Source organism: Otolemur garnettii, unplaced genomic scaffold, assembly GCF_000181295.1.
Source record: "Otolemur garnettii isolate 467f Iridium unplaced genomic scaffold, OtoGar3 scaffold00060, whole genome shotgun sequence".
Lineage (NCBI taxonomy): Eukaryota > Metazoa > Chordata > Mammalia > Primates > Galagidae > Otolemur > Otolemur garnettii.
This window is the reverse complement of record NW_003852455.1, coordinates 3,575,927-3,589,301: the sequence shown is the minus strand read 5'-3', so window position 1 is coordinate 3,589,301 and position 13,375 is coordinate 3,575,927. Positions and strand designations below refer to the sequence as shown.

Here is a 13,375-nt window from a genome sequence, read left to right as displayed (position 1 = left end):
TGTGGACTATAAATGTCTTAACACAACAACTATGAGAATGACATGAAGGCTATGTTGGCCAATTGGATGAGAATATTTCGAATTGTATATGGAAACAACACACTGTACCCCATGATAGTATTAATATGCACATTCTAAGAGTAGAATGTGAACGTTTTGAAACAATAACTGAGAAAATGACATGAAGGCTGTGTTGAGCAGTTTGATGGAAGTATTTCAGATTGCATGTGAAAACCCCGCACTGTACCCCAGAAGTGCATTAATGTACATAGTTACCATTCAATAAAAAAAAAATTAAAATTAATAAAAATTAAAACAATCTCACGGAGATAGAGCATAAAATGATGGCTGCAAGAGGCTGTGAATGATAGTGGAATCAAGTGGAATTCGTTAACGGATACAAAAATAGAGTTATATGGAATGAATAAGATCTAGTATTTGATAGTGCAACAGGGCGACTATAGTCAACAATAAGTTATTGCATATTTTTAAAGAACTAAAGAATGAAATGGGAATGTTTCTAACACAAAGAAATAAATACTTGAGGTAATAGCCCAAGTACCTTGATTTGATTATTATTCATTTTATGCCCATATGAAAACATCACATGTATCCTATAAATACATATGACTATTATGTACCCATAATAATTTATATAAAATATAAATAAATATAAATAAATAAAAATATAAAAAAAAATTTATAATTAAAATAACATATACAACAAAAAATGAATGAATATGACTAGACTATGTCTGAGTAACTTTCTATATGGGAAATTGCATGCTTTTTGGAGTCTAAGAATCCATTGTCTCTTAGCTATAAATGTCTGCACTATCTCCAATAGGTTAAGCTTCTTACAGCTCTGGACACAAATGTTTCTGCTAAGCAAGCAAGAGTCCAAGCAACCTCAAAATTACAGGCAAGTGCAATGGCTCACGCCTGTAATTCTAGCACTCTGGAAGGCCTGGGCAGGAGGATCCCTTGAGCTCAGGAGTTCAAGAGCAGCCTGGGCAAGAGTGAGACCTCATCTCTATTAAAAATTATAAAAAAAAAGCTGGGCATTGTGATGGACACCTATAGCCCCAGCTACTCAGGAAGTTAAGACAGGAGGATCACTTGAACCCTGGAGTTAGAAGTTGCTGTGAGGTAGGCTGATACCATGGCACCTCTAGTCTGGGCAACAAAATGAGATTCTGTCTCAAAAAAAAAAAAAAAAAATAGAAGGGAAGGGAAGGGAAAGGAAACGAAAAGAAACTGAATCTATTGACCTCACTGACAGCCTGTACAAATCTGTGAACACCATCCAGTCCAGGTACTAAAAGGATGAAAATATTTGGACAACCCCAACAACTAACACTCTATTATGACAATGAAGAAAAATAATAATGATAAGAATAAAGGAATGAGACCAGAAAGGAAAAAAGCAGGAATCAACGAACAACTTTTTCTGTAAAGTACCAGACAGAAAATATTTGCAGCTTTGTGGGTTATATGGTCTCCCTTGCAACTACTCCACTCTGCTGTAAATGCAGGCAGAGGCAACATGTAAACAAAAGAGGATTGCTGTTTCCCAGCAAAATTTTAGAAAGATAGTGGGTGTATTTCTCCATGGGGCTGTAGGTTGCATGCCCCGGCCATAGAGAGACAACAGAAATATTTAGTCCCTGTACCTGTATGACAGTACCCACCTAATGGAGTTAGCGTGAAACTAAAATGAAGTGTCACATGGAAGTGTTTAGGGGCATAGGACCTAGTGTTAGTAAATGTTAACTGCTACTATTATTAGCCATATAATAATATGCCTAATATGCATTCTTTTGCTATTTTCAATTGGCCACTTAACTTACACACGGACACTCTGCAGGCAATTGTTTCAATATTGTTAAAATTCAAAATTAAATTTTTCCTGCCTTGAGACCTTATGTAAAAGTTCAGAAGGAGGATGATTAGGTTTTTCTTCTCCATAAGGTTGAAAACCCCCATAGCCAAACATTTATTAAAGAACAAATGCTATAGCTATGACCACAGGGAATAGAATTTGATACCAAGATAATAGGAATTCTCTCTTTTATTTATTCCTCCTAGGGTAGTAACAGCAGGGGAAGCTACGTAGGGAACTTCTGAAATGAAATATGAAGGCCTCAGTTTGTTGCTAGAGCCCCTCTAACCCCTGTAACATGTTCCGTTGTGGTCAGAATTGATGCTGCTTTTTGCTTGGAATTCCTTAAAAGAATGCTTGTTGAACAAGTTTGATGTATTTCAAGTTGTATATAAACCTAGCACGTTGTACCACAATAATGCATTAATGTATACAGCTATGGTTTAATAAAAAAAAGAATGGCTATTGAATATTTTAATGACATGATGAAATATATACATAACAATATCAAGTGAAGAGAAGAAATATAAAATTATGCCGTATGAGTTTAAATTTAATTGAGAAAAGGTGGGACACAAAACAAATGCTGGAAAATAAATGTATCAAACAAAATACCAATGATAGTTTCCTTGAGTGACAGATGACATTCTCGTGATTCTTTTCTTATGGTATAATTTTTTGTATTTTATACATTTTCACAATTTAAAATGTTTCACTTTTAAAATCAGAAAAATAGGCCAGGCGCAGTCACGCATGCCTGTAAGCCCAGCACTCTGAGAGGCTGAGGTGGGTGGATTGCCTGAGCTCAGGAATTCGAAATCAGCCTGAATGAAATTAAGATGCTGTCTCTAACAAAAAAAGAAAAAAATAGCCAGGCATTGTGGTGGGCACCTATAGATCCAGCTACCTGGGAGGTTGAGGCAAGAGGATTGCTCAAGCCTGAGAGTTTGAGGTTGCTATGTGGTATGATGCCGTGGCACTTTACCTAGGGCAACTAAGAGAGACTCCGTATCAAAAAAAAAGTTAATTAAAAAATAAATGAATAAATAAGTAAAATCAGAAAAATAAAAATAATTTTTTTGGAAAAGCCCTTTTCTGGCCAGGTGTGGTGGCTCACGCCTGTAATCCCAGCCCTTTGGGAGGCCAAGGTGGGAGGATTGCTTGACCTCAGGAGTTCCAGACCAGCCTGAGCAAGAGGGAGACCTCATCTCTATTAAAAATAGGAAAAGTGGCTGGCTGTTGGGGCAGCCACCTATAGTCCCAGCTACTTGGAGACTGAGGCAGGAGGATCACTTAAACACAGGAGTTTGAAGTGGCTGTGAGTTACGATGTTGCTATGGCATTCTACTCAGGGCAACAGAGACTCTGTCTCAAAAAATTAAATTAAATTAAATTAAAATTAAAAAACCCTTTCTACCTGCTCAGCAATATCTAAAATATCTACAGGAAATCTCTATATTTTATATTCTCCCTGCAAAAAAATATATAGTCTGGGAAGAGCAAGCAGACCATATTTGGGTGGTCAGAGAAAATGGAAAGTGAAAAACTGACTTTTGGAATTGGCTGAGAGATCCTTATTATCTTTATTTCTAAATTGAAAGGAGAGCAAAGATGAAGGTAAATTTGTGCTATAAAAATCAACTTTTTTTTTTTATTAAAAAGCAGGTAGAGGCTCAGTGCCCATAGCTAAGTGGTTAGGGCACTGGCCATATGCACTGTGGCTGGTGGGTTTGAACCCAGCTGGGGCCTGATAAAACAAAAAATAGCCTGGTATTGTGGTAGGTTCCTGTAGTCCCAGCTACTCGGGAGGCTATTCAAGAGAATCACTTGAGCTAAAGAGTTTGAGGTTGCTGTGAGCGATGACACTACAGCACTCTACCAAGGGCAACAACAGTGAGACTCTGTCTTTAAAAAATAATAATAAATTAAAAAATAAACAGTAAAGTTCCTTAATGATATAAAATCATTAAAAGAAAAGAAAAGCAGGTAGAAATAACTACTTACATTTTTGGATCTACCCAAACTTAATTCTTGGATATTTATGTTGTGGAACTGGCTTCAAAGCATTGATTTTTCCTCACAGTATGTACTGATTCTGAGATTTGAGTGCCAGAGTTTCAAAATCTTTTAGCCACGATTCCTCACGAAGCTAATGGAGCCTAGAAATGCTAAGGTGATTATAATCTCAGCCAGGTACTGGTATGTGTACCCACGGGAATCAGAGTGTTCTGGTCTAGGGCACATAATCTTTCTCTGGAAGACATGCAGGACATTTGGGCCTCCTCTCTGTTCCTGAAGGGGCATCAAGGGCCTATCTGTGCTCATTGCCCCTAAGAGTGGCCTTAGACAGAGGGTGGAGGAAGAACTGCCTTTCAACTCTGTCCAAATTTATGGTTTCATTCAGCTTACCAAGATCTACGTGATATGGGAATTCAGAAATAGTTCGGGTCATTTAGGCGGATCGTTCTACTCTGGCTGATCTTCACAGAGCCTTGAAACTAGCACCCAGGCATAAATCCCCTCTGGATGCATCAGCAAATTACCAACCCCTTTGAAGTTCAAGTCCCTATTCTCTGTTTTCTGTGGGCCTGAGGAGGCTATAAGGTTCAACATTGGTTAACCATTGGCCAGGAGGTTTACTCTTTAATTCCTTCCTTAGGAGTCATTGACACATACCTACCATACATTTCCAATTCCCACTTAATGTTTCCAGATATGTTTTTTGTTTCCCTTGACCAAAATCATTTAACAGTACTTAGAAAAAACAAAACAGGTATTACAAATTTCTTAAGATGTTCCAAAACAATTTTATCTACCTGTTTTAAATTGTCACAAAGTGTGTGTGTGTGTGTGTGTGTAGGGGGGAGGATGACCTTAAGAAATTAAATGCATTGAGCCCTGGTTCTAAGTAGTAAGTACAGTTAGCTTCCACCTTGTTGAGTAAGATGACATCAAAGAGGTGATGGTGATTTCCTTTAAGGTTGTAAGAAAAAATGGTGCATCCGACACCACAGTGCGGGTCTCCTGCCACCCACTGTTGTGTTTCTTTCTATTAAACGTTAATGTTTTTTAATCATTAACAATAAAAGTAGCACATCCAGAACTTGATAAACCAAGAGGCAATAGACTGCTGTTTAAGGCAAGGACCTAAGCCATAGCTTGCCATTTACTTAGCCAAATGAACTTGGTAATGCAACTTCACTTCTCCATGCCTGAGTTTCCTTATTTATAAAAGAGACATGATAACGCCTCATAGCGTTGCTGACAGGAATCAATAAGTTACTATGTGTAAAGATCTTAGCCCAGAATTTGGCCCAGATCAATCACCATAGCAGTATTTGCTAATACTGTTGCCACCCCCACTCCCAACTTGTTGCTAATTTTAGGATTAACAGACAGCCTCATCTCCCCCGGTTGGACAAACCTACAACTTCAAGGACATCCTGAATAACTACTCATCTTTTTCACTCATTCTTTCTTACTTCACAGTGTCTGGATTGTGAAATCTTCTAAATTACAACTCCTAAGTATCTCTCAAGTCCACTCTTCACTTAGTGTCCTCTCTGACTAGGCTATAGTTTAGCCCTGAGACTGTCACCTAGACTATGTCCAACGCCTCCCTGGTCTCTTTTCCTCCAACCAACCCTTCTCACTCCATGATATAAATCCTTTGGAAAGACAAAGCCTTTCGTATTATTCCCTGTTTCAAAACTTCCAGTGGCCTTTACTGTCAGCCAGGCTGGCATCACAACTATTCTGACCAAGTCCATCCAGCTATCAAAGATTCTGATTCTCTAAGTCAGAACTTACTGTTTACATATTTTCCATTAGATTCTAATAGTTATTTCATTGACCAATGTTTGAGAATTATTGGAAAAGACAAAAGGTGCATTCCTTAGAATGTCTTAGGAAGTTCTTCACGATCTCACCTATACCACCAAGGAAATTAAATGCCACTTTTCCCCTTGAAATCTTCTTTGACTAAATTGTGCCTTCTATGGTCCCACAGTACGGGATGTATAACTTCCACAACACCTATTATATGACACTTTTCTTCTGTTTGCATACCCGGCTTTCTCACGTGACAATTTCATGGGCGTGCGGCCTGTTCAGGGCCTTGTGCTCGGTTTAATACTCTGCCATCACCACTCTGAAATTCTTAATACTTGTTGAACAAGGGGCATCTCATTTTCACTTTGACCTGGGCTCTACAAATTATGTACTTGGTACTGCCAACTTAGCTGTAAAAACAGATGCTATTTGCTACCCTCTCAAAATCCTCCTTGGTTAGCAGAGAGGACTCTTGGTACAAAGTAGAGGTGTCTTAAATATTTGTTGAGTTTATATATGAACAGATGAAAAGATAGAATACAGCATCTCATGGAAAAATAGTGTATATGGCTAATTAACTCTGAAGAATATACTTTTCATGCTGGGGGGGAGGGGAGCTAATTAATAAATGAATGGTATTACTAACCATTCCAAGTAAGTAACACAACATTATCTAAGTTTCCCTTTAAAGTACTCAATCTGCTTCTTCTTTCTGACCCTGCTGCCTCCCTGCTCCCCTCAGAATGCAAAATTGCAGTTAATGAAGCTTACAATTATGCTATCAAATATGCCCTGAGTTTTTGTGCCAAGCACTGTGTTAAATTCTAGGTGAAAGGTGAAGGGGAGGGGGAGGCCATGGAAAGGTAACTTGAGCAGGGTCTCTGTCCTCAAGAAGCAATTAAATCTTGCCCCCCTAGAGTTTAGGTCAAAGATGAGTTGACTACATGGGAGTTCTGCAGCAATGAATTGAGAATAAAGACATTGGACTTGGCCACTGTCCCAGCTTCCTGAACATTTCAACTGACAAAATGTCTCAGCCTGAACACAATTCCCCCACTATGAGATCTGTGGGTTCACTAGTTAATGTTGGCAACCAGCTCGGAGGTGCTCATGGAGCATAATAAACAAGCAGTAATTGAGGTGGGGGAGGGGCTTTTGCTCGGGGTGTTGGAGAAGAAAAGATGAACATCAGCTATCAAAAGGGGCCAAATAATTGGTGAGAACAAATGCGCCTGGGTCATGCTGCAGACGCGACAGGACTTCCAATGTGGCAGAGACCACACTCCACGTCACTGCCACATCGCGTGCTGGCTGCACCATTAACATCTATCTCCCCGGGTTCTTGGAAATGACATGAAAATTCCAGAAGAGTTCCTCTTGCTTTCCCACTAGTTTTTAGTTACCCATTCTACTCACTGATACATCACCAGTGATAACATTAAGAAATTCTGGTTGAAAAAATAGAAATGCTTATAAATCTGAAGATACGAAGATATGTCGAAACTTCAAACCAGGGAAATGTAAACATAATGCAGTCATTAAAATATCAATTTTGCATACTGAATAAGCCAAGGTTAAAAAGACTCAGACTGCTCTATATTGGCAAGCATGGAGGATAAAGCAAGTGTTCTCAAAAAAGATTGCTGGTCTGAATATGAATTGGCACAGCCGCGACGTTTGGAAGTCAATTTAGCATTATGTATTAGCCAAAATTTAAAGTGTGTGTTCCCTTTGTTGCAGCAATGCTATTTCTAGGCTTTTATCTTAAGAAAATGATCTGAAAAATATGTAAGAATCCATGTACAAAGTTGTCAGACCCCAGCAAAATTAGAAATAATATAGATGTGCGATCGGGAAGACTCGCTTTATATAGCACAATTCATCCCCAAACAACCTGAACATTGAAATAGCTAGATGGCATTCTAATTATCAAAAGGAAAGCATATACACGTACACAATACATTTTTAGATATAGTGAAAAGGCCAGCTTAAAAAAATACAGACGGAACCACTCTGTTTTTAATTTAAAAATTACATAACTGATGTAAATAATTCAAGAACATAATTATTAAAATGTAAGATAATGAGAACGCAATGAGTTTCATATAAGCTTTTATATAAATCTGTAAGAAGACTCTTCAATGTAATACTGAACATGTCTCACTCATATTCACTTCATTCTTTAGACTCTTGTTAATACAGTATGTTTACAATACACATGTTAGCTTCATAATCAGAAAAAAATTCAGGAGTTGTTCTCTTATTTGCTAAAACCTAGGAAAGAAAAAGTAATTAGGGAACATTACTTTTAAAACAATTCTTACTGGAGCAAAACACTTTCCCAGAAAGACAATGATTTTATGAAGATGTAACTAAAGATAACAGTGAGCAACGTTAGAATCAACTAAACCATGATGACTTTGTTCAGTCATGTTATAAGGCAACGAGCACTCCGTGTTTCTAAGTTCTTTCAAAATAGAAACAGGTCACATCAGAATTTAAAGGGATTTGAGGCAGTCTGATTTTCTTACTTTATAAATGAGTCCCAAGATAGGTAGGTGTGTTCCCAAATAAGCGCTACAAGGCAAGAATTAGGTAACCCAACTTCTGTCCAGCTTATAAATAAAAGTATACATTCCCCTTGTCATTATTTATTGAGTAAAGATGACTTCAGTGTGGGGTAGTATCCATTCAATTGGTTAACTGATGAGGTCTTGATTTTAGATACTAGCAGCTCACATGCCTCCAAAATTTTAATACTTCTCAAAACACTTTCACATGGGCTGGGTGCGGTGGCTCATGCCTGTAATCCTAGCACTCTGAGAGGCCAAGGCAGGTGGATTGCTTCAGCTCAGGAATTCCAGACCAGCCTGGGAAAGAGCAAGACCCTGTCTCTATTAAAAACAAAAACTAGCTAGGTGTCCTGGCTGCTCAGGAGGCTGAGGCAAAAGACTCACTTGAGATGAAGAATTTGAGGTTGCTGTGAGCTATGATGATGCCACAGCACTCTGCCGAGGGCAACAGGGTGAGACTATATCTGAAAAAAAACCCAACAGCACTTTCAAATAGATTCTCTCGGTTGCCTTTCAGAAGAGCTTGGTGAGACATGTAGGGTAAGAAGGGCCACTCCCATTTTACAGATACAAAAAGTGAGGCTCAAGCAGCCCAGGCCCAGTGAGAGCCACACCTCTGTCTGCTCCCAGTGCTGTCTGGGAGTTCCTCTTTGAGTCCTTTTTGAGGTAGTCATCTGAGTGAACCTCTGTGAACCTTATGTTTTCCTTCCTTGTTGTTTAAAAAAATTCTTTCTTGCTTAGACTCCTATCTTAATGTTGCACTTAAAGGCACTCTCACGTCACTTACACCTGCTTACTAATCCCTGCTTTGTTTCTTGTTGTTGTTGTTATTGTTTGTACTGTAGAATGGAAATTACCCCAATGCATCTTCAGGCCTGGGAATACTCCTGTTATTTGAGGGCCAAACCCTAGAATGTTGTTTTCTCTTGAAATCTGATGCCCTCGCTATAAGCAGAAGGACTACTTTTGCAAAGGTCAAACTCAGGGTCTATTATAAAGCAAGAAATTTATATATAAACACTTTTGATCTGACATATTTCTAGAGACTTTGGGCTTTGTAAAAGAGATTAATATGGAAGCCAGAGGAGATAGACTAATTTATTTATTTTTTTGAGACAGAGTCTCATTTTTTAAAATAAAAGGCACATTAGTTCAGGTGGCATTTTTAACTATGCCCTTACTTCTTTTTTTGAGAGAGAGAAAAGAGTCTCATTTTGTTACCTTTGTAGAGTGCTGTGGCATCATAGCTCACAGCAACCTCAAACTCTTGGACTCAAATGATCCTCTTGCCTCAGCCTCTCAGGTAGCTGGAACTACAGGCACCTGCCACAAGGCTCAGCTATTGTCAGAGACAAGGTCTTCCTCCTGCTCAGGCTGGTCTCCCACCTGTGAGCTGAGTCCATCCACCCAGCTGGCCTCCCAGAGTGCTAGAATTACAGGCATGAGCCACCATGCCAGGCCCTGAGGCAGACTTATTTAGGACCCATAAATAATATGTGACAGAATAAATCCTGGGGAATCTAAGAAGATCAGATGTTCTCCTTGGCTTTGTTTCATTAAGGGAGGAAACGTGTTCTTCTGCTAAGAGTACGTTGTCCTTGGAAAGAACTGGAAAAGGTGTCAATGTTTCCTCTGGATGTTCAGGTCCAGAGAAAAAAGGGGCTCAGGATTTAAACTAACCTCTGTGGTGCCTCAGGTCCTGAACTTAGAGACTGACGCAACCTTAGGCAAATTCTCTGCACATCGGTTCCCTCATCTTTAAAGTAGGGGGGTTGTAGCACCTGCCTCAGAGATTGTGGGGAAAACAAAATTAGCTAATGGCCAAGAAAATACTTTGTATATCAAAAATCACTATAAAATACATGGAACATATACATCTTTGTAATATTTGAAATTTACTGCTCCGGGTAAGGGATGGAGCAGTGAGTTAAAAAGGAATGTCGCCTCGGACACAGCAACGGGCAGCCGGCCAGGTTTCTCCAGGCACTGCAAGATAGAGAGCTGGAGAGTGCATACTAATTGCTGCACCTCCGCACTGCTGACCAAATGACTCTTCACCAGAAAACAGAATGTCCCTTTCCATATCAAAGGCCTTCTTCTTTTTCCTTATTTTTTATTTTTTTATATTTTTATTTTTGGTAGTCAAAGGCTTTCTTCTAACTGGGCTTTCGGCTGCATACAAAACTGACCTGACACCCTCATGCACTGGATGGCACGGTCACGAAAAGGAGCTCTTAACAAAATAGCTTGGTTGACATCTGTAGGCCAGGGAAGAGGAAGAAGTTTCCCTACCACTAGGAATGACTTCTAGAAAATAAATGATTCTTATCGACACTTGGAAGACAAATTGTCAAAGAGCAGAAAAGAATGTACAGGAAGAGAACAAGTGTGTTTCTAAATGAAGGAAAGGAAGAAAAACTTTCCCAGGCAGGAGCCCCTGCCTCTGTGAAGAGTATGCAAAATAAGGGTAAAAATTTCAACTTGGGGCCAGGACGGTGCCTCGCACCTATAATCCCAGCACTGTGGAGGCCGAGGCCAGCAGATTGCTTCAGCTCTGGAGTTCAAAATCAGCCTGAGCAAAAGTGAGACCCCATCTCTAAAAAAAAATAGCCAAGCACTATGGAACCTGTAGTCCCACCTGCTAGGGAGGCCGAGGCAACAGAATCACTTGAACCCAAGAGTATGAGATTACTATGCACTATAATACCGTGGTACTCTACCGAGAGTGACAAAGTGAGACTCTGTCTCAAAAAAAAAAAAAAATTTTTTTTCAACTTGATATCAGGAGTAATGGAATATTCATCCCTAAAGAAAACTCTTTGGAGAAAGCAAGGATGATATCCTACATGGAGCCACAAAGTGATTTCTGGTGACATTTAGGGCCTGCCAGCAAGTCACTTGGCAGTCAAATCTTTTTTTTTTTTTGAGACAGAGCCTCAAGCTGTCACTGTGGGTAGAGTGCTGTGGCATCATAGCTTACAGCAACCTCTAACTCCTGGGCTCAAGCAATTCTCCTGCCTCTGCCTTCCAAGTAGCTAGGACTACAGGCACCCACCACAAGCCCAGTTATTTTTTGGTTGCAGCCATCATTGTTGTTTTGCGGACCCAGGCTGGATTCGAACCTGCTAACTCAGGGGTATGTGACTGGCGCCTTAGCTGCTTGAGCCACAGGCGCTGAGCCATGGCAGTCAAATCTTAAAGAAGTAAGAACATAAGACTAGACGCGGCAGCTCCCTCTGGGAGGCAGAGGTGGGTAGATTGCTTGAGCTCAGGAGTTAGAGACTAGCCTGAGCAAGATTGAGACCCCGTCTCTAAAAATAACCGGGTGACATGGCAGGCACCTGCAGTCCCAGCTACCTGAGAGGCTGAGGCAAATGGATCACTCGAACCCAAGAGTTTGAGGTTGCTGTGAGCTATGATGGCACAGCACTCTACCAAGGGTGACAGAGTGAGACTATCTAACAAAAAAAAAAAAAAAAGTAAAAACATAGTTAAGAATGCCACCTGAATTAATACGCCTTTTATTTCTTTAGAAAAAATTTCAACTTTGATAGCAGAAGGGATCTACTCTTAGAGGTCCAAAAAATGTTGTTGCTATAGGAACAGGTAAGCAGATTAGACTTGAAAGACCAGTTCAGGAACAAAGAATTTAATAGTGAAGGCTAAAGCAATTAGCCAAAAAAACATTTTAAGTAAATATCTTTTGGGTTTGTTATTTATATATGAGTTCCAGGAAGATAAAAGGCTATTATAGACGGAGAGCATCACATTTTAACATTTTAATTACATCATTACTGGCGTAAAAGACTATGCTTACACAATTAGCAGAAAGACCTTATTAACCAGAAGCACGCATTTCTAGCTCTCTTTTGATCGCGTTGTAACTGAGACATACGACTTTAAATTCAGCAAGAGCCTAAGAGTCATCTTTGATTTTCCTACAGTTTTCAAGATGGGAACACACCTCAAATAAAGAAGACAATGAACTACTGAAAGTGCTCTGTAACCAATCTCTTAACGAGGGAGCTATGAAAATGCTAGAAGTGAACCAAAACGTGTGGAGGCTGATAACTGTTAATATTTTATGCCTTCTCTGTTCAAGAGTCTCCATGAACAAGACATGTGAGCAGAGAAGAAGGTCAAAGACCCCACTGCATTCCTGCTTTACCTCTGATCTGTTTCTTCTATCAGGGAATAAATTGCTCCCCACATTACGGATTTGCTGAAATCATTAGACGTTTTGAACAGCCCTCCCTGTGCCGATGAGGATCAAACATGAATCATAAAGTCACATTGTGCGTCCCTCCCTTTCTGGTTTGTTTAAAAAGAAAATATTCTTGATAAAATGAATACAATATTTTCATTCTAGCAAATTTCTGCTGTCCGAGGTTACATTTATGGGACAGAGAGATTTCTCAGACATTACCTTTTCTCACATAATACAGAGTCAAATTTGCAGAGAAGTGTGTTAGTGTGCTGCGTGTAGGAGGCTGGGGACTGGGAATGGGAAGAGGGCAGTGTGGCTAGAATCTTACCATCTCATTCTCTTCTCCTTCGTTGAGCAAAGCATGCTGGTCCTTCTCAAGGTGGTCCCCCATGAAAAAGTGAGCCCACTTCTCTGACTTTCTGGAGCAGTCACTTCCAAGACGAACTCCAACTCTCTGAGCTGCTCTCCAGCTGACCGAAAGAGTTAATAATCCTCCAGGTTAAAATTCCTTCTTGAGTACACACCTTCTCTCAGCAAATGACAATACTTGGCAAACAAAACTCCTCCCACCAGTCACCCTCTGCTAGGAGGGATTTCTGCAGCTCCTTGCTTACTGAGTTCTCCCTAAGCAGCTGTCTCAGAGGAGGCTGTGCCCAACTTCCAAGGAAAGAACTCATTGCCTGCCCAGTGCCTGCCAGCAGCAGACATCTGACTGCAAAACCAATGGGACAATATAAAGTTGGCAGGACCCTTCTCAGAAGTGGGGAGTGGGGGCAAGAACTCCCACGTCACAGCCTCATTCACAGGGGCTAAGGGATTGGGGTGAACAGAAGCCAACAGAGCTGCAGATTTTCTTTGCTTAATCAAAGACTCGATCCATAG

The 13,375-nt window shown here is 40.0% G+C and overlaps 1 protein-coding gene across 1 annotated transcript in view; it reads right to left on the bottom strand.

The window, feature by feature from the left end:
- ATP13A4 (ATPase 13A4) overlaps positions 1–13,175 on the bottom strand; it is a 148,279-nt gene extending 135,104 nt beyond the window's left edge. Inside the window, exon 1 of the mRNA XM_012806907.1 lies at positions 12,822–13,175. Coding sequence (XP_012662361.1) covers positions 12,822–12,884 — 63 coding nt within the window. The 5' untranslated portion in view covers positions 12,885–13,175. The remainder of the gene's footprint in view (positions 1–12,821) is intronic.
- Between the last annotated feature and the right edge of the window lie 200 nt (positions 13,176–13,375).